This window comes from Plutella xylostella, chromosome 16 (genome assembly GCF_932276165.1).
Source record: "Plutella xylostella chromosome 16, ilPluXylo3.1, whole genome shotgun sequence".
Taxonomy (NCBI): domain Eukaryota; kingdom Metazoa; phylum Arthropoda; class Insecta; order Lepidoptera; family Plutellidae; genus Plutella; species Plutella xylostella.
In genome coordinates, this window is record NC_063996.1 from 7,632,224 (window position 1) to 7,660,011 (window position 27,788).

The 27,788-nt window shown below is 39.8% G+C and overlaps 1 protein-coding gene across 2 annotated transcripts in view; it reads right to left on the reverse strand.

The window, feature by feature from the left end:
• Positions 1-27,788, reverse strand: part of LOC105381864 (actin-related protein 2) — a 55,554-nt gene that overhangs the window by 22,815 nt on the left and 4,951 nt on the right. For both annotated transcript variants that reach the window (XM_048626158.1, XM_048626159.1), the window contains 5 exons: positions 27,155-27,226; positions 26,210-26,353; positions 25,299-25,401; positions 24,582-24,688; positions 23,733-23,882 (listed from right to left, as the gene is read on the reverse strand). In XM_048626158.1, the coding sequence (XP_048482115.1) occupies positions 23,733-23,882; positions 24,582-24,688; positions 25,299-25,401; positions 26,210-26,353; positions 27,155-27,226 (576 nt within the window). The remainder of the gene's footprint in view (positions 1-23,732; positions 23,883-24,581; positions 24,689-25,298; positions 25,402-26,209; positions 26,354-27,154; positions 27,227-27,788) is intronic.

Genomic DNA, 27,788 nt, shown 5'->3' on the forward strand with positions numbered 1-27,788 from the left:
TTGCGCGCCCTGGGCTCCTGTAGTTTTCCGCCCCATCAAGGAATGAAAGAAAACAAAAAGAGCAGTCAGTGTAGAGTACCTACCGACCTACATAAATGTATAAGAACATTGTGGTCATAGATTTGCATAGATAATGATATCTTCCGAACATCATCATCATCATCACGACCCATTACGTCCCCACAGCTGGGGCACGGGTCTCCTTCCAATGAAGGAAGGGTTTAGGCCTAGTCCACCACGCTGGCCAAGTGCGGGTTGGTGGACCCCAACACAAGCAAGCTTGTGCTGAGAGAGTTGTCGGGTAAGTGGGCAACCCGACTGCCAGATCTTTTCAAGCCGCCCGAAGGCCTCTGACTAGGCTTAACGACTGCTGCCGAAGCAGCAACCGGGACCCACGGCTTAACGTGCCGTCCGAAGCACGGAAGCGTCCAGAAAAGCACCACTTGAAATTGGTCACCCATCCAATGGCTGACCATGTCAGTTGTTGCTTAACCTCAGCGATCAGTTACGATCACTGAGGCCCGCTCGACTACGGACGCATCTTCCGAACAAAAAAAAATATTTTTCTGGATAGACGTGTACATTTTAGAACGTTTAAAAATAAACTTGTGCAAGGCGACTGAGTGAGGCAATTTTTTTTTCCTTAAAAAAATACAGAGGCGGAATAAAATTTACTATTCCATCGGTTCAGAAAAGAATGAATACCGGCTTTCATACTTAAAAAATCCAGCACTGCTCATCACCAAAATACCTCGGAGTGACCCTCACGTACAAAACCCACTGCCAAAAGACCAAGTAGAAAGTCAGCTCCCGAAACAACCATCTGCGATGGCTTACGTCTACCAGCTGGGGCGACTCTCCGCAAGTTCTTCGAACAAGTAGCCTTTATCACTCTGCTTCTCAGCCGAATTTGTCTGCCCCATATGGGCAAGATTCCCATTCCTCAAAGCCTGAAGACAAATGTCTTCAACCAGTGCGTCCTGCCAGTGATGACGTATGGTGCAGAGACGTGGACGCTGATGGTAGGACTGGTCCTCAGATTTAAAGTCACTCAGCATGCTATGGAGAGAGCTAGGCTTGAGGTTTCTCTGATGGATCATATCAGAATTGAGGTTATCTGTCAGAGGACTAACGTTACCGACATAGCTGTTAAAATATGCAAGCTGAAGTGGCAGTGGGCTGGTCATATCTGCCGAAGAACCGATATCCGTTGGGGTAGACGAATTCTCAAGTGAACAGGCAAACGCACCGTGGGACGCCCTCCTGCCCGCTGGACTGATGACCTTAGGCGGGTAGAGCCGGTAGTGGTTGGATGAGGAAGGCCGAGGACCGAGTGTTGTGGCACTCCTTGGGAGAGGCCTATATCCAGCAGTGGATGATTGTTGGCTGATGATGATGATGATATGGGCAAGGTCCGCGAATGCTAGAGAAGTAGATTTTGCTCTGAACGAAACAGTTCGTATAGTAACGGGATGCCTCAAACCGACACCGCTGTACAAAGTCTACTCTCTGACTGGGATAGCACCCCCTAGCATACGCTGAAAAGTGGCATGTACTGTTGAGAAAGCCAAACAAGAATGCGACTCCAGACATCCACTTTACTCACATACTCCCGCACCTTCCCGCCTTAAGAGCCGTAAAGCGTTTCTAAATAGTTAAAATAGTGAGGTGTCCTTAACGGATGAAAACCCACAAAACGCAAGGCTTAAGGCTCTGGGAGGAAAAGCAGCCCCAGGATCCTTTCCTACCTCTTGAGGAAAATCTTGCTTCCGGTAACAGTCTACCCTGGCACATTTGGAAGACTCTAAATCGGTTGCGGTTGAGGTAGGCTGCTGCAAGGACCCACTTTGCAAGTGTGGTTATACCGTTGGTACCAACCTATGCGACTGTGGTACCGCCCCCCTGACTATGGAGCATTTAATCTCCTGTCCATGTGCCCTTCCACCTGCACTTGGGAAGACTTACTCCGGGCCAACCAGAATGCTATCAAAGTTGCTTATTTTGGTCTGGACAAATTTAAAAATTCGCATGTTCACTGACACGAGAGAAGAAGAAGTGAAGAGTACGATTTGCATAAAGTCGTTTGCAATAGAATCCAACAATCATATAAACAAATATATTATAGATAATGATATCTTCCGAACAAAAAAAAGATTTCTCTGGATAGACAGTACATTTTAGAACGTTTAGAAATAATCTTGCGCAAGGCGACTGAGTGAGGTAATTTTTTTCTTTATTTTCCTTCAAGAAAATTCCGATCCGAGAAAAAATTAGACTATTCTCATTGACATAAATATTACTGCGTAAGGACAGGCCAAATCACTCCAGAAAATGGCACCCGCGCGTTGGCCCTAAAATAGTCATTTTAGGGCCAACGGTCCTCAGTCGACAGTTGTCTGTGACGGAGAGATAGTCTTTGTGTCTTGTGATAAATATACCTATTTTTGTTGTGAAAGGCTACAAAAACTATGATACGAAGGTCAAAAAGGAATATGAAATATCGTATCATCCTTAATTAATAAATAAACACATTTTAAAGCGATAATTATTTTACTACCAAAGTCTACAATGGCCGCACGATGTAACCTTGTACGGACGTCCGCATGCAACTCACTCATATTATTTTATGTACCTACTATCCGATGACGGTAAAATATGAACGCACGTACAAGGTTGCGTCGTCAGGATAAGTAGCTCGGCTCTGTCATAGTTCCAACAAATTATGACAGATGGCAGTTATTTTGCTTGTATGAAGAAGGTTTGAGTAAAATGTTCTGAAGGGCGTATCCTTCCTTTTGAAATCATTGACTATTCTTCAGAAAAGAACAAAGGCCGGCTTTCATACTTAAAATCATATTTCTTAAGACATGAAATCAACATGTGGAAAGATGGCTCAGGGCGCCGTTCTAAAATATTGTTCTGTACTTTTTTAATCCTCCATGTTGGAGATCTAAAGCCCAAGGGCGGCCTGCCGGCCGCCCTTCGCCGCCTGCCGCCCCGGGCTGTAGCCCTTTTAGCCCTAGGGTAAATACGCCCCTGCTCACATCCCTGCAAAAATTTGACTCCTCGACCACATGCTCATTATAATTTTCGGGGTTAATACTTTGTTCGTACAATTGAAATTCCTGGGGTTGATCATCGTAACAGGGGTAATCTTCTGACACTTGTGGTTCGTCGTAGCTAGGGTTAGTTTCATAAGGGTAGTGCATTTCGGTAAAGTGCATCTCTTGAGGGCTATAGGTTGTGGGTGCATTATTGGATGAGCGCCAGTCATATCTAGTTGGTGGAATGGTCCGTGCTACAGGGTGACTTATCCCACTCATAGGTTGAGGTAAGTTTCTATTAAAATTTGGTTGTGGCATTTGGGTCTTGGGTGGAATTTTAAAACCGGTTGACATGTTAGACCTAGGTAGAGATCTGAACATCTGCTGTGTGCGTGAGGGGCCTGGTTGCGGATGAACTGCACCATACTGCATGGGGGGACCTTGAGGTCGGTACGTACTAAAACGGGGCTGGTTTGGCACGTGTGCTTGTACAGGTTGGTTTGATGCAAAATTTGGGTTTTGTCGGTTATAAAAATTTGATTGTAATGGTACAGGGTTTCTTTGGGGTACGGTTTTATGTTTATTTTGCATGTATATGACGTTCATCTCTTCTTCGGCATACTTCAATGCGTCTTCAAGAGAAGATGGTCTCATGCACCTAATTCGGGAACCAAGAGGTTCATTTAAACCTCTTAGGTATGATTGCAAAGCGAGATTTTTGTAAAGCGTCCTTTTCGCTTCGACTGTTGTAGATAAGCTATCGTGTAGCTCTACGTATGTCATAATTATGCTCAAAAGATTAAGCACCTTCTCATAAAAAACTTGAGGTGTGTCGGAGCCTTGTGTAAGCATGGAGAGGTCTGTGTAGAGAGCAGACTCGTCTCTTTGGTCACTAAAATGATGAATCAAAGAACTCCTGATTCCTTGCCAGTTACTAGGCGAACCGTTAGTAGCTAAAATTCTTGCAGCTGATCCAGTAATTTTATTTAAAATACCATTTAATAATGATAAATTCATAAGTTCGTTTCCAGGATTGGGGTCTACATAAGTCGTTACTAATTGATCGCATAAATTTAAAAATCTAATCAAAATGTGGGGATTTCCATCAAATTCGGGTACATTTCGAAGAGCTTTATGAATGGTATCATGATCTACCGTCGTCGTAGACATTTTGCTACTGCAATTCGATTCAGATAAAGTTTCTAAACTTCTGTGGGCGTCTCTTTGAGCCATGCGAAGGTTATGACGACTGTCACAATCTCTATTTCTAAGGGAATTGTCCCTGAATCGTGTAGAAGTAGGGTGAAAAATTTTGAAAATTAGTTTGGGACTTGGGGAAATAAAGGGAAAATCATAGGAAAATGGCTTCCAATAGAAAATATGATTACTTACAGATATAACTTCATGGTCTTCTGGAGCCTTGTCTATCGATGTCTGGATAGGGTTCCTCTTCGCCTCTGCTAGGCCGCCGTCCGTAGGTTCGACTGTAGTTAAGTCAGCGATTGACAATCAGCGGATATCGATATGAGACACGCCACTGAATCTACAGCTCTCAAGACTGCGCCAATTATGAGGAACGGCAGCAGGAGAGGTCAAGTAAAACCATGAATGATTTATAACTAATACTATATTCAATTGTCCACAATAGTTATCTAGTCTAATTAGAACTAAATTTAGAGACGTCCGATATTAGGTACGTCGCGCCGAGAAGTGTCCAAGTACTATATAAGAAAATATAACCTATGCTTAATTCTACGTAATCGGAGGAATACAAATCTACGTCACTCGCGTGTCGCGTCACTAGGCATCGTCGTCACCGATGCTGCGCCTGCACATAATCCCTGAGTGCAGTGTCTGGATGACGAGGCTGCGTAACAAGCTCATAAGAGGCCAGAATATCACAATATGACCTTAGTAAAAACACGATAATTTTCGAGATATTGACACTTTTATAAATTTGCTGAAAATCGACACCTTGGATCAGTTTCTTGCGTGCCGCCGGTACAAAAATCCATATTGTTAGAATGTGTTTGGTGTTGCATCACCCTGTATAGCCCTGCTATTGATCGCAGTCAAAAAAAATATCGAATAATACTGTATGTTTAAAAAAAACACGGTTTTCAAAGTCATAAAAGGTAATCGTATTTTTTTATAAACAACTTTGACTCTACATACTGTAAAAAAAATATACCACACAAACCTGGCACCTTATTTAAAAAGATTGCTCATTTAATGCAGTTTTCAAAATGGTATAAAACGTTGCTATTGTTTCAATTAACAAAAAAGTTATTGCTATTTTAGTTCAAAACGACCTCGATGTAAAATTGTTTGAAGGAAATTTATCTGACTTAATTTATTAAGGGTAAGTCATGTTGGAATGAGTAAAAGTAAAATAGGTGGTGTGGCCGGGAGTGGGAAAAGAGACAACGTTGTCACAGTTAATAAAAAAACCGCATTTTGAGTATCTTTCTCGAAAAAAGTGGACTATAGCAACTCCACATTCCCCATAAATGTAGCACATAGTAACGTACATTCCTGAGTAGTGCTAATGTGTGTATAAGTAAAACGCTTACAAATGTACATTGTACACCCACAGTATCCAAAAAAGGGACAGATCAGTTTGTCATTAACATTACCTCTAATTACTTGTTATTTATTTTAAAGTTATTGTTAAACAAAACCAAACTCTCAAAATTATGATGATAACCATTAATGAGTATTGTTTTTTGCTGATTATGTACTTAATATAATAATGTGGTGTTATAATTTTGAGAAATAAAAATAAAAGTCAATAAATGTTTGTTATTTTTAAATGAGGTGTAAAAAAACGCAAAATATGTTTTATAAGAGTCTGGTAAGTTTTTTCATAGCTATTTTTGCGTCATCTATGTTGCCACGGCTGACCCCACCACCTCTTTTACTTTTACTCATTCCAACATGACTTACCCTTAATAAATTCAGTCAGATAAATTTCCTTCAAACAATTTTACATCGAGGTCGTTTGTACTAAAATAGCAATAACTTTTTTGTTAATTGAAACAATAGCAACGTTTCATACCATTTTGGAAACTGCATTAAATAAGAATAAGAATAGAATTTTATTTCCATAAAAAAATGTTACAGTTACTTGTTATACAAAAACAACAATTTAGTATGTCTCTACTCCCTAAAGTAGGGTGAACCCTGTGTCTTAGGATGAGTAGTTACACTTCCCGAAAAATGAGAATTTATGCTAACAAGTCTCAACAACAGCAAAACAAAGATAGATAAATAGATAGATAGAATATTCTTTATTTTCTTTCAAAGAATTATCCAAAAACTAAAAACAACAATAGAAAAAACAAATTATTTTACATGCATATTCATCTTACTATTTAAATTTTTATACAGATGAAAAAAATATAAAAAAGGTGAGGTGTGTAGATTTGTGTAAGTTTTAGAGAAGATGTGGAGTGTAGTGCATGTATGTAAAGTGTATTTATAGTGAGTGTTAGTGTAAAATGTATGTGATTCATTGTCAATCTTATTGTTTTATATTTTAAGTAATATAATTATGATGTCACTGAAATAATTCTTTCAGTTTCATCATAGTTTTTAGATTTTAGCCAAACAGTTATAACCTTTTTACATTCAAAAAGGGTTTTTGGGTATATAATAAGAACTTTATTTAGTGTGTTATATATGTATGGTCCCAGAAATCTGAAAAATCTCTGTCTGAAACAAGTTCGCCCAATATTTGTTTCGCAAACAATATCCTTTCTGCGCTTTGAGAGATGTTGAAATACAAGTTTATTATGCTGTTTTAGGACAATATTTTGAATAAAAAGTTGTCTGACAGTTAATACGTCACAGAATCTGTAAAGCTCAGAAGTTGGATGAAGAATTGGCTTGAAAGTGCAAACCTTTAAAACTGCTCGCTGTGCACGTTCTAGGACAATAGTATTGGATTTATGTGCACCCCCCCAACAGCAGATACAGTATCGCAGAATTGATTCACATAAAGCATAATATATTATTTTTAATAAATTTGGTTCAGCTACGTGTCTAAGGTTTTTAAATATATCAGTCTTCTTACTTTGGCACTAAGCAAATGAATATGTCTTTTAAAATTAAGATTTTGATCGAGTATGATACCAAGGTATTTTATCTCAGGTACTTTATCAAGTGATCTGCAGGAACATGTTATTTGATCTGAGCAATCATGTACCAACAACCTGAATTCACTTGTTGGTTGGGTGGAGTTATTGATGGAAAACGTTATATAGTTAGTCTTTTGAGCATTCAAAGTAAGTACATTAGAAGTAAGCCACTCTGTTACTTTATTAAAACCAACTTGAGCGATATCAAATACATTAGACCATGATTTGCCCCTGGAGAGTAAGACTGTATCATCAGCATACGTAACAATGGTTCCTTGAGATAGTTTAAGTCCGCAAAGGTTATTAATATAAATTAAAAATAAGGTTGGCCCAAGGATACTACCCTGGGGCACGCCCCATTCTATAGCTTGAGTGCAACTGATATTTTCCCCTATTTTTGTACACTGATGTCTGTTTGTTAAATAACTCTCAAACAGATTATGTTGTGTGCCTCTCATTCCAAGATGTTCAAGTTTATTCAAAAGTAGTTTGGTCGATACCGTATCAAATGCTTTAGCAAGATCCAGAAATATGCCCAAGCATCTATCTCCTTCATCCAAGCTCCGCACCACAAAATCAATAACCGTATGGACTGCATCGGCTGTCGACTTCCCCGAACGAAAGCCAAACTGGTTCTCGGATAATATATTATTTCTTTCCAGATAATCAATAAGTCTAGAGTTTATTATACGCTCAAGTATCTTGGACAAGGACGGGAGAATAGAGATAGGTCTATAACAATTTACATTAACTTTATCACCCCCCTTATAAATAGGGATAACGACAGATCTCTTTAGTGCATCCGGAAAAATCCCTTGCTCAAGACAAGCATTAAATATATGGCACAGAAGAGGAGTAAGGATATGTTTATATTCTTTTAAGATCTTGTTTGTAATATTATCCCATCCAGCAGAGCACTCATTTTTTAGATTCACAATTATATTGTTTATCTCTTCATTATCCGTTTTCATTAATATAAACGAGTCACGCTTATCGAATGTAACAGATTCGAAATTCGGTTTCGGGTTTTTATTACAATATTTATTGTTAACTTCTTCTGCCAAAGATTTTCCAACGTTTACAAAATGATTATTTACTAAATTAACTGATTCCGGAAAAGATTCCCCCATTTTGAGTAGCTCTTGTGCGTTATCTTTTTTTATTGATGTCGAAGTAATATTTTTTATAGCCTTCCAAAGTGTTTTACTATTTTTACCAGCTTCTCGTAATATAGATTTTTCATGCTCTCTTTTTAGTTTTTTAATTAAGTTGTTACAGTATTTACGGTATCTCGAATACGTAAGCTTGATGATATCGCTATCTGGATTGGCCATAGATTTTTTATGCAGTTCGTCTCTGTTTCTGATGCATCGAAGTAAACCCGGAGTAAGCCAGGGTTTAAGTATCCGTTTGCGCGATGGTACCCTAGATTTTGTTGAATTTTTATCAAGAAGTATCTGAATGGACTCTATCAATTTATTAAGTGCTATGTCAGGATCCTGTATTTGGAATATATCGCTGAAATCATTGCCACTAATATCTCTTGCAAATCCTTGATAATTTACTTTGACATATTCAGTAGGTTTTAGTTTATTTATTGAATCCAAGCATATACAAAAAAGAACAGCTTTATGATCCGTTACCGTGGAATTCAGAACTATAGTGATTATTTCCTTTTTTGTTTTAACAAAGACATGATCAAGACACGATTTACTGGCATCTCTTGTTATAAAGTTATGTCCAACAAGAAAACCATGGTATGCAGTAACATTTAATAAACTTTCGGCACTTGCATCATTGTGGTCAGGGTTGATGTCAATATTTTTTTTTTTTTTTTTTTTAAAGATTTTATTATCACTCCACAGACTTTATGTCCGTGCCTTTTTGAGAGATCAATATATTGTGAGAGTTTGGTTGTTTTTTGTCTTCATCTTTTAACTACTCACTACTCAATGTGGAAGCTTATAATATATATATTTTATCTTTTATATATATATACCTATATATTATTAATATATATATATATTTTTTTTTTTTGCACTCCTGGAGGAAAATCTACACAGACACCTGGGAAGGGGACCCAGGTAGTGTCGGCCTTTAACCGACTAAAAACCCCCAGTTGTGCATTTCTTGTTTTTTTTTTTTTTTTTTTTTTTTTCTTTGTTTCACACAGTCACACTTACAATTATAATGGCAACAAACATTTGAAGGGTAGGGCCAGTGTCAGCTGTCTTCAGAGAACTTAACAGACGCCTGTCAGTGGCCACACACTCCTTTTGTCATCGCTGTTGTTTTGCCTGGTGTTAATGTGTGACAGTGTTCTTAAAACTATCTTAATTTTATTGGTTAGTTCTTATACAGATAATATTAATTCATGATATACTATACAATACCTACATATCAAAACTATACAATACATGCTATATACTATACATAACAAAACTATAAAATACATGCAATACGGTTTGGCCGTCAATATAAAATTAAAATCAAAATTCTCCTTATTCCGCTCCATTTTGCGTTGCCAAAAGCCTTGATTGCTGGGCAACGACCTCTTTGTCCCGATTTTTTATTGCCATCTTTAGGTTGTACTCGAGGATCCGTTTCTTCGGTGCTGTTGTTGCCGTTTTAGCGAGGTTGCCGATAGCGTCCTCGGTGTCATCCGCATAGTAGGTGCAGGCGGAGGTGTGCCTCGACAGCGCCACTACTGCGTGAGGTATGCTATCGTGCAACTTTATTTTATCTTTTGTTTTTATGATAATGACGGATTCGTACGTCAATCCCTGTGCTTCGTGTATGGTTAAGACGCGTGATCCCGTTCCTTCTCCAAACCCTTGGCTGGTCAGGGTCTCTTTTTCTTCCTGTGTATGCGTCAGGAATAGAGTGTTGGTTTGGGATTTTGGAATTGCTGCGTCTGTAAACCTTTTCAGCTGCAGGGATTGGATACGCGTTGTGGCTGCGTATATGCCTGAGTATACTTCTCTTAGGGCGTATGCAACATCCATGGGGTTTCTGTATGAGCACAACAGCTCCTGGGTGATGTTTGCTACCAGTGTTGGGCGACTGTACCTTAGTTCGAATAGGTTCTCTCTGTCTATGTACGGTAGCTGGTTGATGTCTCCGATTAGAGCAATATCACTGGCACGGGACAGGCGGGCGGCAATTACGATTGCCCCGAAATGGTTCATCAGGGCCTCGTCAATTATCAGGCGTTGGCATCCGACATGTTCTCTAAAGCCGTTTACTAGGACTGATGCCATCGTACGTACCCTAGTTCTAACCATGTCCCCGATCCTATGCGCTAGCCTGTTTCGTATATCGACGGCCGCCTCAGTTGTCGTGGTGATAATGGTGTCTTTGCTCACATCGAAGTTATTTACCACCCAGGTTGTCTTCCCACATCCAGGTACCCCGTTCACCCAAGCGATGGTGGGCATCGTCCAGCTATTCCAGGTAGCGTTAATGGTTTCCGCTTTTGCTAGGATTTTGTCCTCTAGCATAATCCTGGTACACTGAGCTACGACCACCATTTGGTTGTTGTGTGGGAGAGTGAGTTTCGGGATGTTGCGTTCCCAGGGCACGAATCCGCATTCCTCGCTATAAGCCGCCATATACGCTCCGGTCATTTTGCCTCTGAGGACTTGGCAACTACTGTTATCGTATATGCAGGCTTCGGCCTCCTCGAGTAAAACTTTTAGGCGGCTTTCGTTCTCTTGCCTGTAGGTCTGCATGATCGTTTTGCAGGACAAGAGATTTACCTGCTTTGTGGCGGTTGTAATTGCCATAAATTCGATGGCGGCATTCTCTAGATGGTCGTTTGAGGTGGTAGCTGTTTTCAGCTTCGGTGGGACCACCTGGCCCATATCCGCTCGAGTAATTTTCCTCTGGGCAAGCCTTTTTCCAGTTTTAGGTTCTCTGGAGATTTGGCGCCTCTCGGGTGTCCTCTGTGGTTTTCCTATAAGGCTTGAGGCAGCTGCTTTAAAAGCCTGGAGGAACCCTTGGACACGCCCTTGCGATGTTAAATTGTGCATCCTCCTTTCCATGTTCCGTTGTTCTGAAGCGGCGACAGCCCCAGCGGTCATCCTCTCCTGTAGGCGTTCAGATCCGGTGACCAAGTATTCGGCTTGTTGGTGGCAGTTGTCAATGCCCCTCGCAAGTATATGACCTTTGAGAAAGCTTAGATCTTCGCCTCTGTCCTCGTACACCACTATTTCATGATGTTTTGAGGCTTTTAGGCAACCCAGCTGGTCAACAATTTCGCCTTTCCTATACTCGATCACCATTGCGTCTACGCTTATTATCCTGGGGACGTTACTGTCTAGCGCTATCTCTCCAAGCTTACTGAGCCATGAGCATGCCTGAACGAACGGGGTGTCGTCGGCCCACTCGAATAGTGCGATGGTCTTGTTACGCCATCGCACTAGTCTGCAGGGCTGATTTCCCACTAGGGTTACTGGCAATGCGTCGTAGGCTTTACGCTTCATGGTAGCCTTCGATGTGCTCCCATTTAGGAGAGAGGCTAGGCCGGGTGATATGGCCACGCTCTTTCGCGCCCCTGAGATACAGAAGCTGATGCCGAGTCTTTCACTGCTTCCGTCCATGAACAGAGCCACGCTTCGGAGTCTTAGTCTAGCTTCTCCTTTTTCTCCACAATCCAACAGCTGATGTGTTGCTGTTTCTTTAGGAGTTGCTTGTGGTGGTGCTGTGATGGTTGTGACTGAGGCTTGATATACTGGTATTGATTGCGGGTCAGGGCGGGGTATGGTGCTGTTTCTCCTGGCTGCTACTCTGAAGACACGATCTGAATAACATAGAAAATGAGGTCTATGCTTGGTGTCTGCCAGAATATCTTTTAATTCTGACTCCACCAAATTCCTGTCTATCAATGTCTCCAGATCTTGTCTTGCAGCAAGGAAACGGGGGCAGTCGAGAATTATATGCCAGACCGATTCAATGATGTTGGGGTCGCATTCACATTCTGGGCTTTCTTTGAGTTTAAATCTGTACAAATACTCTCCCATCCCCCCATGTCCAGTCAGCATTTGTACGTGAGCAGGGGTCAGTTTGGCACTTCGCGTAATCCGGTAAGCTTGGTTGACATCCGGTAAGAATTTGCGCGTGACTGCTCCTGTACTGGATGTCGCATATCGGTCTTGCCATTTCCGGACCGATTCCTCTCTGATCTTTTTCCTGACATAGGACAGGGGGACTTTGTCATAGTCGTGGGAGGTGCTTTGTAGAGCTGCCGTTTTGGCGAGCTCATCGGCTCTTTCGTTCCCGGCAGTTCCAATGTGTGCCCTCAGCCAGAACATTTTTATCTCCCTGCCCTCGCACACGACCCTCGCAATGTTTTCCTTTATGCTTCTTGCCAGGGGGTGGCTCAGTTTCGGATTTCGGAGCAGATCGAGTTGTAGGGATGATATGTACTCAGGTAGTGACGTAGGGTACAGAGTTAATATAAGTCTCAACTTATTATTAAATAAATGAGTATTTACTGGACAGTCGCGTGTTTCACTTGTCTCGCCTAAGCCATCCCTTACATGGCGACCCTGCCATGTTTGGCAGCGTTTCGGGTATCGCGTGCAAAATAAGTGTGACAAAATGCATCGCATAATATATTATATCGTCGTGTCGCGCGCGCAAGGACCTCTAAAACTGTTGGTGTTGTGTAAAAATTACTAAAATGTGTAATTCCGTGCCCCCTCCGCGCCAGGAAAATAATAACTTCATGACACAAGTTGGGCTGAAAAATTCTTTGAACCAAGAATCAAATAATATTCTCGGTCACTTGAATCACATGAACTGGTATATGTTCCTGCTGCTGTTGATGCTGGCTGTTGTGATATTGTTTTTTCTGGGCCGATATATCAATATAAGCTGTAACAAGAAGATAGAGCGGCGTGCGGCGGCGCAGAGCATGAGACTGCGGCGAACCACTTCGGGCACTGGCATGGGCGCTGGTGATGATGACGACTACAAGCGGCAGCACTTCGTAAAACAGTGATATAGTGAGAAAAAGTGATTAAAATTATGGCCTCTAAAGTGCAGTGAGTACCAAGTGCGTTCAAATTATAATCTATCGGGACAATTATTATCGTCGCGTATCATATTACTCAATACTATGTATCATTGTAACTGTTAAGGGTAAGGTATTTTTATTACTTTGTATTATTATGTTATGGAAGGTATTAAACAGTTCATAGAAGAATTATTAAAAGTTAAAACATATTTAGTAAAGATAGGATCAACTAGAAGGAGAGGAGAAATTTTAGAAAAAAAATTAGCTGAGGCAAATGTATTAAAATCAGAGTTTGAAGCTTTGTTACATGAAATAAGTTGTGCCTTAAATGTAGTAAGTGATGAGGAAACCTTAAGAAATATATATAGGGATACTGATAAATTTGAAAAAATATATAAAGAAATTATATTATTGTGTAAAAAAGAAAACGAAACAAGTGGAAAAATGGATTTTGATTTAAAGGTAGCTCTGAATTTATTACCTGTTATGACAGACGAACTTTCTAACACAAAACAGTTAATAGACGGGGTAGAATATTATAATTCTGTTTTGAAAAAAGAATCGACAAATAATTTAATTGCTTTTATACTAAAAAGCCGACTTTCCCAAAGTGCGAAGCTGAAATTGGAACAGAATTATGATACTGTATCCGATTTACTGAAAGATATGAAAGAAAGGCTACTTCCTAAGAAGTCCGCAAGTGCTATTCAAAAACAAATGATGACTTTGAAACAAAATGATTTAAGTATTGATGAGTTCGGTAAAAAACTATCCGAAATGTTTGTTGACCTAACAATTTCTCAATCAGAAAACAACTCAAACAGCTTTGATGTTTTAAAGCCATTGAACGAACGTCAAGCGATAAAACAATTTGCAGAAGGTTTGCGTAGTCGCAGGTTAGGTACTGTTATTACTGCTAGAAACTACACATCTTTAAAAGATGCCATACAAGCGGCAGTTGATGAGGATGGTCCATCGACACAGGCAACTGAACTTTTTACCATACAGAGAAATAATAATAACCGTAATTTCAGAGCCAGGACATTCCGTAACCAAAGGGGTGCTCCATTCTCGTCGTCGAGTTATCAACAAAGAGGTGCGTACTCCAGTCGAGGTCGTGGCTATGCTAATACCTCATCTGGCAGAGGATGGCGAGGACAACCGTCGGGACGAGGTTACATGCGACCCCGGAGAGGCAGATACACAGGTAATTCTAATAATTACTTTAACAGGGGACGCCGCCCGGAGCAGATTCATGTCTTAGAGTCAGACAACAATACCAAATGCATTCCAGAAAACCAGTTTTTTCGTGACTAATCACCATATATATGTGTGCAACGACAACTGTCATATAAATTTATCTACTAACCAAAACTATGTTTATACTTGGCTGTTAGATACAGGCGCCTCCATATCGGCAATAAAATATAAACATGTCAGAGAACATAATCTTCCAATCCATAAAGGTAGCATCGTCATAAATGGTGTAGGTGGCAAAGTCCAGGCTATGGGATATATTTACTTACCGCTGCGTATCGATGATCAAGTTTTGACGCATGTGTTTTATGTATTTGAGACACTGCCTTGTAAGGCTGACGGCATAATAGGACAAGACTTTCTGAATAAGTATAAGGCTGTTTTAAATTTCAAAGATAAATACATCTCATTTCAAAATAATTCAACTATATTCAACATTCCACTTATAATGAATAATGATTCTTCAACTCAAAATAACTTTAATATTCCAGCGAGGTCAGAATCTATACATTTCCTTAAAATTGATATGAAAGAAGAATGCTTGGTTTGTGCAAGTGAGATTCAGGAAGGGGTGTTTATTGCTAGTTCTCTAGTTGCCCCAATTGACGGTCAAATACCGATCCAAATTTTAAACACGACTGAAAATAACTTGACCTTAAATGAAATTAAACCGCGTATACAAAAGGCTTGTGATTACGACATTTGTATTCTTAATGAAAATAAAATTGATGCAAATCGCGTAAAACAATTATTTTCATCATTAAAATTAAATTACCTAAATAAAGAGGAACAAGCCTCCATAGAAAATTTATGTGCAAAATATTCGGACGTATTTTTTTTAAATGGCGATACATTAACTACGACTCCAATTTATAAACATACTATTCACTTGAAACCGGGCACTGATACCGTTTATTCTAAGCCGTATAGATTACCATATTCACAAAAAGCTGAAAAACAAAAACAAATTGATGAAATGCTGAAACAAGGGATTATTGAACCCAGTCAGAGTGAGTGGTCAAGTCCGGTACTTTTGGTTCCTAAAAAAACCGACATCAATGGTGAAAAGAAATGGAGATTGGTGATAGATTACCGAAAATTGAACAACTGCATAAAAGACGATAAATTTCCGCTTCCGAATATTGTAGAAATACTCGATTCTTTATCCGGAAGTATATACTTTTCTCATTTAGACCTATATCAAAGTTATTATAATGTTGAGCTAGATCCAAACAGTCGTAAGTACACCGCATTCGACTCTGGGCAGTATCAAATGACTAGGATGCCCATGGGTCTTAAGACAAGTCCCAGTTCATTTTCCAGAATGATGTCTATAGCTATGTCTGGTCTTTCTTACGAAAAATGTCTAATATATTTGGACGATTTAATTTGTTTCGGGAAAAATTTAGAACACCATAATAAAAATTTACAGGCAATTTTTGAAAGACTGCGAAAAGTGAACCTTAAATTAAACCCATCAAAATGTACTTTTCTAAAAAAGGAGATACTTTATTTAGGCCATGTTGTATCAGCTGATGGAATTTTACCAGATCCTGATAAAATTACAGTTGTAAAAAACTACCCAATTCCTAAAAACACGGATGAAGTCAAGAGATTTGTGGCGTTCGTCAACTATTATCGAAAATTTATTCCTAATTTCGCGGAAATAGCATATCACTTAAATAAAATGTGTAAGAAAAATGCCGTATTCGAGTGGGATGATAACTGTCAAAAGTCTTTCGAAACGTTAAAAGAAAAAATAATTGGTCACCCTATTCTTCAATATCCCGACTTATCGCAAGACAATGAGTTCTTACTACAGACTGACGCATCAAATTACGCTCTCGGAGCGATATTATCGAATAAAGATAACAGGCCGGTAGCTTTCGCTAGTAGAGGACTAAATAAAGCGGAAAAAAATTACCCAATTATTGAAAAGGAATTGCTGGCCATTGTATGGGCTGTGAAACATTTTAGGCCATATTTATACGGGCGAAGGTTTAAAATTTTTACGGATCATAAGCCACTAGTATATTTATTTGGTATGAAGGACCCTTCAAGTAGGTTGACCAAGTTTCGCCTTACTTTGGAGGAGTACGATTTCGAGGTAGTATATGTGAAAGGATCAGATAATGCGGCTGCAGACGCATTATCCAGGATATGTGTGAGTTCACAAGAGTTAAAAGAGTTGAATGAGCAAGTTATGAATGTGATGACGCGTGCGCAATGCAGGAAAGTGACTCAGGATTCTCGGGATATTACTATTCCTACCGACTGCCGGTCTGATCAACCGAAAGTTGTAGAAATGTGTAATAAACCGCAGGATTCGGTAGAGCTTCGATTTATTGATAATACTTACTTGCGAGAATTGAGATTAAGAAAAAATATAGATAAAGAGAGCAATTATTTATGTTATGATTCAAGTAAAAATATGATATATATAAAACTAGCTTCTCGATCACAACCGACGCCAAGCGCTTTTGTGAGAGAGCTAAGTAATTTTTGTGATGAGTTGAATATTAAAGAAATATATTTTTTACGAAATAATGAAAATAAAATATTTGTTGAAAAATTAATGCGCGAAATAAAAAGTATGAAAAAATGGTCCGGACCACGACTTTGTATATTAAAAGATATTATGAGAATACAAGATAAAGATGATAAAAGGGTAATTCTTAATGACTTTCACCTACTGCCTACGAGTGGCCACGCAGGCATAAGGAAAATGTTACATAATATAAGAAAATATTACTTTTGGACAGGAATGGAAAATGATATTAAAAATTTCATAAAAAGGTGTGACAAATGTCAAAAACAAAAATATTCGAATCACTATGTAAAAGAGCCTATGGAGATTACAACAACTGCAAACACAGCATTCGAAAAAGTTTATTTAGATGTAGTTGGTCCTATCGATAAAGAGTGCCATGGATATTCATATATACTAACCATACAATGTGAATTAACAAAATATGTGGAAGCTTTTCCCTTGATTACTAAGAGTTCGACGGAGATTGCAAGGTGTTTTGTTACTAATTTCCTACTAAAGTACGGGGTGCCAATTTCCATCGGAACCGACAGAGGGGCCGAATTTATGTCAGCAACATTTACGGAGGTATGTAAACTTTTAAAAATAGAAAAATTAAACTCTACTGCCTATCATCATCAAAGCATTGGTGCGTTAGAAAATACACACAAAGGTTTAGGAAATTATCTACGCATACAAACTGACAACAGACCGGAAGCATGGAGCACGTGGCTTCCTTATTGGTGCTTTTCATATAATACTTCAGTACATTTTGAAACAAAATTTACTCCATTCGAGTTGGTGTTTGGTAAAAAGTGCAGTTTGCCATCTAATTTAACTAATGGCACAGTTGAACCTCTGTACAATGTTGACTCATATCCTCTAGAGTTAAAGTTCAGGTTACAAACGGTACAAAGCGAGGCTAGAAAAAATTTAATTAACAGTAAATTAGCAAGAAAAGAGAAATATGATTCTAACAAAAATCCAATAAAATATAAACCAAACGACTTAATTTTAGTAAAGAACGAGACAGGTAATAAATTACAGAATATCTATTTAGGTCCTTATAAAGTTATTAGAGATATGTCACCGAATGTTGAGATATTAAAAAATGGTAAACCAGAAATTGTTCACAAAAACAGAACGAAATTGTATTACTTACCTTCCTAGTAATTAAGTGTAGTTATTCTATATCAATTTAATAACATGTGTTTATTTAAATAATATGTACTCGTGTAATGTTGTACCTACATGTATACCTTTTATATGTTATTCATTTAATCTTCAGAATTATGTAACCGATTATGTAATCGCATTAATCTACATTTTATAATTTGTATTGCTATACAACAAAACAACAATATGTAATCATTATGTTTTGTTTTTTCCCTCCGATGGGGATGTAGGGATGATATGTACTCAGGTAGTGACGTAGGGTACAGAGTTAATATAAGTCTCAACTTATTATTAAATAAATGAGTATTTACTGGACAGTCGCGTGTTTCACTTGTCTCGCCTAAGCCATCCCTTACAGAGTGATGATCTCGAGTCGCTCAAGATGTTCACTTTGTTATCCGTACTAGAGCTCACCAGTCTTGTTGCCCTGTGAAGGGCATAAAGTTCCGATTGGAAGACCGTGCACGACGGGTGGAGACCAAAAGTCTCGGACAGTTTTTCTTTTCCATCCTCCCACCAACTTAGGGCGGCGCCGACTTTTCCCTCTATCTTGCTTCCATCCGTGAAGATTTGGGAACCGGTATGCAACGGGTTGGTGTTTTCAAAGAACTCGTAGTTGGTAGAGGTAAGTGTGGACGGATGTGGTAAGTCCAGGTACCCTACTTTCCGTTCGAGCTCTTTGCCTGGCGGGAGGTAGTCGGTTGACAAAAGTTTTTTGGATTTGTACAGATTTGCTGCCTCCTGTATTCTGAGATCGAGAGGCAGCAATCCCGATAGTGCCAGTGCAGATGTGAGCGACACTGTTCGGTAGGCTTTGCATATTTTCTGCGCGAAACCTCTTTGCAGCGAGAACAGTTGTTTTTTGTTCATTTCCAGTTCAACGGCTTCCGACCAGACGCTTGCGGCGTATGTCATGATAGGCTCCACTACTGCGATGTATATTGTCCTCACAATTTCACCGTTAAGTCCCCAGGTTACTTTCGCCGCTCGCGCTAGCTGTTTGTAAATATCCGCTGCCTTTTTACACTGAGCGGTAATATGAGCTTTAAAAGTTAACCTGCGGTCTATGATGAGGCCCAGCAGTTTTATTTCCTCTACGAGATTAATTTTTGTGCCAGTCATGGATAGTTGGGGTAGATCGTACTTCATCTTCTTTGTTAGTAGCATCGCGTTGGTCTTATGCGGTGCGAAGTTGAGTTTGTTCTGAGTTCCCCATTCCACTATTCCATTTAGTACTTTGTTCGCTGACTCCTCTAGGGTGTTTACTGCTTGACCTGTGAAGACAAGGGCCACATCATCTGCGAAAGCTTGGCAATACACTCCCTCAGCCTCTAGTTTGTGTAGCAGTGAGTCGAGTATGATGTTCCAGAACGTCGGTCCTCCTATGGAGCCTTGGACACATCCTTTAGTGGTTCCCTTCTCACATGCTGCACGAGCGTAATTGACCTTGATTTTTCGGTCACTGAGATAAGAGCATACCATCTCGTACAGATTTCGTGGGCACCTTTTCTTTGTCAGTTGATCTTTTAAAGCGGGCCACCATGCGTTGTCGAAAGCACCCTCTATGTCCAGGGAGATGAGAATGACGATGTTTTTACTGTTTATTCCCTCTCTTAGGTGTTCTACGAGGTCATAGAGGGCGTCCTCGGTTCCTCTCTGAGGCATGAAGCCGTACTGTTTTATGTTAAGCGTCGGGAAGATATGCCACTGGAGGCGACTGACCATTAGTTTTTCAACAATTTTTCCGAGAACTGAGAGTAACCCTATTGGTCTGTAGGATTTTGGGTGTGTATAGTCCTCTTTGCCAGCTTTCCGCAAGATAACCACGTGGGCCGTTTTCCATTGGGATGGGAAATGTTTAAACGATAAGCACTTATTGGCTATCGCCATGAACACCTCCCTATCGCACTGAATGGCTGCGCCACAGATATCGGCAGTGAAGCCATCGGATCCGGGGGCTTTTTTTGCGTTCATTGCTTGTAGCACGAGGTCTATTTCTGCGGCAGTAAATGGTGGATCGTCATCTTTAAGATCCTGAGGTATGTTCTTTGTTTTTTCTCTCAGTTCCGCATGGAATAGTTGGTCGGTGCTTACGGAGTCATCTGGGTAGAATGTCTTGGCTAGGAGTTCCGCCGACTCTTGGGGGGATAACGTGTTGCCCGCAGGGTCTCTTAGAAGCATGTCTTCCTGCTTGCCGGAGGTTTTCTTTATGACCCTGTAGATTTTGTCCCACATGCTTTCTTTTTCCTGAGTCGTACAGAACTCCTTCCAACTTTGTGTTTGGGCTTTCTCGGCTTGCTCGGAGTACTCTACTTTGGCTTTTTGATACTCTTCTATGACGTGAGGCATTCTGGAAGCAGCAGCATTCCTTATTCTCCTTTTTTTCCTCAGAACATCTTTTTTTAGATCTTCAAGCGACTTTGACCACCATGGGGGCTTGAGTTCCCCGTTCCATTTTCCTGCGGTTGGGATGGTTTTTTCGCAGGCTGCATGGATGGCTTCAGTATACGCTGAGATCATCTTTTCAAGATCTTCTGGGTTATCACACTCTTTAACAGATGAAATTGTAATGTTTTTCTCAACTAGGAGCAGTTTCAGTTTTGACGCAAATTTCGACCAGTTCGCCTTTCTGGTGTTATAGATACGCGTTGTGATTGGCTTGAGATGTTCTAGTGCCTTTCCCGTGCGCATTGCGAAAGTGATAGCATTGTGGTCTGAAGTTATGAGATTTGCGTCGACTTTCCACTCCTCGATCTTACCCAGAAGGGACGTACTGCAGGCGGTAACATCTACCCTGCTTTTGCAGATTTTTCCATTTCTGTAGGTTTCGAAGGTTGGTGTGTCTCCTGTGTTGAGAATATGGAGGTCCATTTCTGTTAGGAATGAGCTGTATGCCGCTCCTCTGTCATTTTCCGAGACGCTACCCCACCAGTGACTCCATGCATTAACGTCGCCTGCTACAATAAGGTTCCGCGTGTTCAATTTGCCACAGAATGTCTTTGTCCTCTGAATATACGGATCTATTTCCTGATCCCCCTCAAAGTAGACTGATACCAGGCCCAGTTTTGTGCCCCCCCCGATCACCATGGCTGCTGCCTCGGTTTCCGTGACCAACTGTGGGTCGTGGATTACCTCCAGCTGGTCACCGAAGACGATGATGGCTGCCTTTACTGGTTTTTGTCGGTTAAGGGTACACTGGATAAGGCGTGTTCCTGGTTGTTGTTTCATATAGCCATGTTTACCCACGTAAGGTTCTTGAACAAGGGCTATTGAAACATTCGTCGCCTTCGCCACCTGGTATAGTTCCGTGGTTGCCAGTTTGGACCTGTGAAGATTTGCCTGGATCATTTTTAAATTGTTGTTGTATTGGTCCGAACTTTGGGGGGATGATTTATGCATCTGTGTGGAGCCTTTAGCAGTAAGAGATTCGCGACCGTGCTATAGCATCCCATTTTGTTCTTTCGGGACACTCACTACTGAACGCGTTGTGCGACAGGTCGATCCTCTCCCCATTGGCTGACGCTGAGCAGTTTTTGCACGTGGGCGGGAGTCTGTCCAGTCGCACCTGACATTTCTCCCATGTGTGTTGTCAATATTTAAGTCACCTGTTATAATTATATTTTGAAATGTCGATAAACTTTGTATTATGTTGCTCAACGAATTAATAAAGTTATCCGTATTTTTAAAGGATGGAGAGCGGTAAATAGCAATAATAGCTGTTACGTTATCAACGTTAATAATTAAACAGTTTCCATCAGTAAATTGTGGTTCATGAATGGATATACTAAGATTTTCTCTATAGTAAACAGCAACTCCATCATTCTGGTTCATAATTATTTTATTCGATATTGATTTGTAACCTTCTATAGACGGCAAAATCGGGTTACAGGACAACCAGCACTCAGTCAAGATAACGATATCAAATTCGCGCTTAACTTCGTGTAGAAGAGCAAGAAATCCTGCCAAGTTGCAACCAACGCTACGAATATTTTGTGTTATAAATTTTAAAATGTTACTTGACGAAGGTATCAGATTACAACAATTTTCTGTATCAGAAATTAACGACTTACAAGTCAAAATCTCGTCAAGATTCATTCATTATGTTATTATGAGTATCGAATTTTATTTAATAGCTCTAAATGATCTGTTGTAATTATTTAAAGAAATTTCTCCCAATATATTTTTTGTGTAGTTGTTGCATCGTAACGCGTAAATTTTTATATCTGTTTTGTGTAAGCGAAAGATTGTGTAGTTATGAACTTTAAGTGTGGATGGTTGAAAGGTTTTGTTTGTGTGTGTGTGTGTTACAGTTTTATAAATGTTGTACATTATTACAAATAAAGATGTTTTATATGCTAGGAAGTGAAGATGAATACTGAAAGCATATATAAATGCTATAATAAGAGGAGAGCTTAAATAACAAAATAGTCATTTGCACTTTTTCAACTTCTCTATATCGCTTTCACTGCCTTATCTTTTACTGCCTTAATCACATCTTCCTTTTTGATGGCGCTGCAAAAATCAACTACGATTGGTCGCATTGAATCTTTTTTAGCAGATGTTCTATATATATCATTTACATCCGACTTTTCAATTTTAATGTTTAATGAGCTTGACAAGCTTTTTACAACTTCACAAAGCTCATTTTTCGATTCGTTTCTTTTGTATGCCTTGTCAACGTGCAAATCAGGTATATTTCGTATTTCAATGCAAGTAGAACGTGATTTTCGTTCATAGAACTCTAGTTTGTCTTCCAGTAACTGTAGAGCTTTTTTATCCTCGCGTTTTTCGAGTTCCAAAGCCTCAATACGTTTTAATAGTTCATCATGTTGGTTCGACATAAATTCAATACTTTTTGTAATTTCGGTATTCTGATTGGTAACAACCTTCAAGCTTTCGTGTAGTGCATTAAGACGAAGGTCCATATCGGTGGAAAGTGATGAGAACATACTTTGCATGGTTTTCATGAAATCACGCCATTCATTTGCATCATCAGTATCATCATGCTTCCTTTTGCAAGCGCGTACCGTTTTGATATTTAAATCACTCTGCGTATCGTAAATGAGCAATCTTTTCAAATAAGGTGCCAGGTTTGCGTGGTATATTTTTTTTACAGTATGTAGAGTCAAGGTTGTTTATAAAAAAATACGATTACCTTTTATGACTTTGAAAACCGTGTTTTTTTTAAACATACAGTATTACTCGATATTTTTTTTGACTGCGGTCAATAGCAGGGCTATACAGGGTGATGCAACACTAAACAAATTATAACAATATGGATTTTTGTACCGGCGGCACGCAAAAAACTGATCCAAGGTGTCGATTTTCAGCAAATTTATAAAAGTGTCAATATCTCGAAAATTATCGAGTTTTTACTAAGGTCATATTGTGATATTCTGGCCTCTCATGAGCTGACCTATCAGCCCTTTAAGGGATGACGTTGACTTTTGGGACACCCTGTATTTATTCGCATTTTTTTGCCGATGCAAAAGCCGAGCAAAGCTTTCCTTCTCCATGCTTCTTCCCTTCTTTTGCTTCTGCTTATATAAAAATACACCAATATAACTCACGACATAAGGCTCAACGAGCACGGTGGTCTCCCACGCCAGTTTCTGCTCCTGCTCGATGTTGTACCCGATGTAGCAGAGCTTCTCCTTCATCATGCGGACTGTCTCGAAGTCCGCCGAGTGGTTGAACGCGTAGCCTCGGAGGAGAAGCAGCTGTGGGGTGAATTTAGAGCTTATTACTATGAGGATATGGTCGATTCTCCTTCATCGTCAGTTTAGTGAAGTTGGCTGAGAGTAGCTGGTGAGAGAAAGGGAGTTTGGTGCTTATAGCTGTAGGAATAAGGAGGTTTTTCTATCATCGTAAGAATTGGGTCGAAGTCGGCCGAGTGGTTGAACGCGTAGCCTTCGAGGAGGAGTAGCTGTGGAGTGAGGTTAGAGGTTATTGCAGTGGGAATGAGGGTGGTTTTTGTTTAGTGTGCGTCCTGTCTTGAGTGTAGGTGTGAGAAGATTGTTTATTGTGCGACCTATTGTTGAGTGTAGGTGTGTTGTTATTTATTATTAGCAGTAGGTTTATTAGTTATATTTGCGGAGAGAATAAGGCTGTGGGAATGATAATAATACAACCATTTACTTTTAGTAAATGGGGAGGTAAACCGGTCGTTTAGTGACATGTGTGGCTTAAGTTGTTTTGTAAGCCAAAAGGCGGTGACTTACGTGGTCATCCTGAACTATTTTTAGATACCATCGCTCTTACGGTAAAGGAAAACAAGAAAAAAGCTTGAGGAAACCTGCATCCGCGAGCTATCACCCCAGTACAAATTTACAGCGTAAAGGGTGCTTCGCTTGCGAGTCACCGCTGACCCCCTCGGTGATTACAGTCGTGATCATATAATTATGTATGTATATTATTACCTTGATCAGGTACCGCGTGATGTCGCGGCCGGCGATGTCCAGTCTCCTGGTGAGATGTGGCAGAGCGAACTCCTCGTACACGGGGCAGATGTGCGTCACGCCGTCGCCTGGAAATAGGGGAAGGAGAAAATAAACACAAGGTGTTTCTAAAGTGGTGTGGTAAGCCAAAGGTGAATCCATGATTTACTGGCCAAGAAGGTTTGGGTTACAAATGGTAATTATACCTAGTTTTGTATTAGATTGATTATGTTATAGATTGGCTATTACAGTTCATAGGTAACATAAAATTAATGTCAGCCAAATGCCTTGATTTATTAGATTGCGACGTTACGTTACCGATACTAATTATCTATCAATAAGTGTAAATAAAACGTGATGCGGCTTCAGGTTAGGAATTGCTCGTGAGTGTAAGTAAGTACTTGAGAGCTATCGTGCAATCAGTACGTTTAGTGTAACAAGATAGAGATACCCAGTCGAGGTAAGCCCAGTAGCGCTCCAAAACTTCCTTATTCGTAAGCTTAAATGCCCCCCTGAAGTCGGATCACGTTTTTTAGTTACTTAGTGTACTACCACAAAAAACTTTAAACATTGTTTAACAAGTATTTAAAACTAAATTTGACAGATTTTTAGGCGTTGACAGCGCTTAACATATGTTAAATACTGTCTATGTTTTTGTGGTAAGGCCCTTAGTAGTTTTAGTTATTTAGCTGAGTGTACCTGAGTCCACCACGACCCCGGAGATGAGTCCCTGCGCGTACAGCGTGAGCACCGCCTGGATCGCGATGTACGCGCTGTCGAACCCGTACTTCTCGAACATCACCTACGGATTAGAGCAATAGTCACCGTTAAAGTCAAAGTCAAATAAAGATAGAAAGACCTTTTTTTAGAACTACACAAATACACCACATACAAACAAAAATAATTTATATACGAAATTCTATTAATCGTTAAACATTTCCTGATAAACGTTATTTTACTACAAACTACTCCCCGTTCGAAAAAGGGGTTCTTTTGTCTTAGGAGAAGAACGGAGGCAAGAAACTCCTGAGCCATCTCTTAGGTGATACGGTGGATAGTTACATGCATATTATTATGCTTACTACTGTAATTCCCGAAGAGGTCGTGTTCAGAGGTGACTGGCATGCGAGCCATCCGCTTTTCGCTGTACATTTGTAATCACGGGATAGGTCGCGAGCCGTATCGCCGTTTTTTTAATGAGTACAATACACTTAGGTTACCAATTTAGAATCTAGATTTGCAGGTTTCTTCACGATGCTTTCCTTCACTGTAAGAGTATGTGGTATAATAATAAGCAAGGAAGCGTGGTGGGAAATGGTCCAAGGGGCCGTCCATTAATCACGTGGGGTCGTTTTTCTCATTTTTTGAGCCCCCCTCCCCCCTGGTGATATTTGGTGACGTTTTCCGTACCCCCTCCTCCCTCTTTGAGCCTCACGTGATTAATGGACGGCCCCCAAGCTTAGGAAGGCAGTTTAGACCTTGGGGAAACGCACAAAGGTTCCACTCGAGAGAGCCAGGTGCAGGTATTTACACCCCCGCAGAGAATAGAATATATTAGATAGATATAAGTTATTTATTTACTTAACACAACATTAGTATGGTGAACGCACCTCAATCATCTTCTCCCTGTTCTTAGTAGGGTTCATGGGCGGCTCTGTGAGCAGGATCTTGGTGTCCTTCGGGTCGATGTCCATCTTGCTCGGCCCGAACGTGTAGTCCCACACGTGGCACATGTCCTCCCAGTTGCGGACCACCTGGGGGGCAAAGAAATGGCGTATTATTATTAATAATAATAATGAAAGACGTCACATTTCATAAAGATTAATGTTGTCAAACGGGCCTCTACATGTTGGCTTAGCCCCATGCACGCCTCCCAAATGCCCGGGACCCCATGGTCCCGAGACGGTAACGACACAACATAATAATAATATTAAACACATGCCACATCACCAGTGGTGGGGAAACATGTTAGTGGAAAGGTGGTAATGTTTAAAGCTTTCTGCCCACTACAACGTATCATAAGATAACCGGGCAAAAAATATTCTTTGTATAGAAAAGCATGATACTATGCCAACTAGACCGTTCTGTGACCGACCGGAACCCGATAATTGCCGCCGAGAATATTTTGCCGGAGCCAATACGTTCATAGCACGGTCATGATATGATACGGTGTAGTATGCAGACTCCTTAATTGCTATATTTGTTTTTTTTTGTCAATAAAATTTGTCCTGTATATCCTGTCGGTTCAGAATTGTCAATGAGATAGGAAATTGAGGATTACCTATATAAAAAAAATGCATTATGGCTATTGGCAACAAAAGAGCACTTTTTATCGAGTGAAGATCACAAACATAGCCTTCCAGCCTGCTGTACAGATGATCTCAGACAAGTACTTAGAATACATAGAAAAGTCATGTGGTCACCAGTCAGGCTCATTCAGAGTGGCCTATTATCAATTAGTAGACGATAATTGGCTCAAGCCATTTTAGATTTAGACAAAAAACTCTTGACTTCATGTTTTGTTAGAAGGAATTTAGATGAAAAATAATACTTACTCCATTCTCCATAGGATAGCTGACTTCGAGCATGGACCGCAGTTGTGATGCCTCATCTCCTACCATCAAATCCTGAAAACATTTGAAGCAGCTATATTAGTACTTTGTCACGTTTGAATTTCGGAACAGAAAACAAACAAAACAGGAGATAAAAACAATAAAATTGCACAAAAATAATATTTTAGGCACAACCTGTGTTATGTTTTTAGTAAAACTTGTGTTAAAACGAATACAAAATACTAAGCAGAACTTAGCCTAGCAATATATTCTAATAATAAAGATATTATTAGAATATATTGCAATATATTACAAATTATATAGTTGGAAAGCCTTTAGATACATTTAGATGATCAGCAGTATACCTGTGTCTACTTGCAAAATGGATGTCCAAAACATCTAAATATTCAAAATTATAAACTAAAGCTCATACAATACAAGCTATGGAATCTCATTAGTAACAAATCCTTTTTATTTCTTTGCTTATTTAGTTGTCTAATGTGAAAATGTGCTAGTGTATAATATACAATGTATAAAGGCTTAGAGGTTGTGAGATTATCATGTTACCTTTACAATGTCAGGATGAAATGCCTGATAAACATGAAATCATCATATCGACGGTGGAAAGGCAGAATGT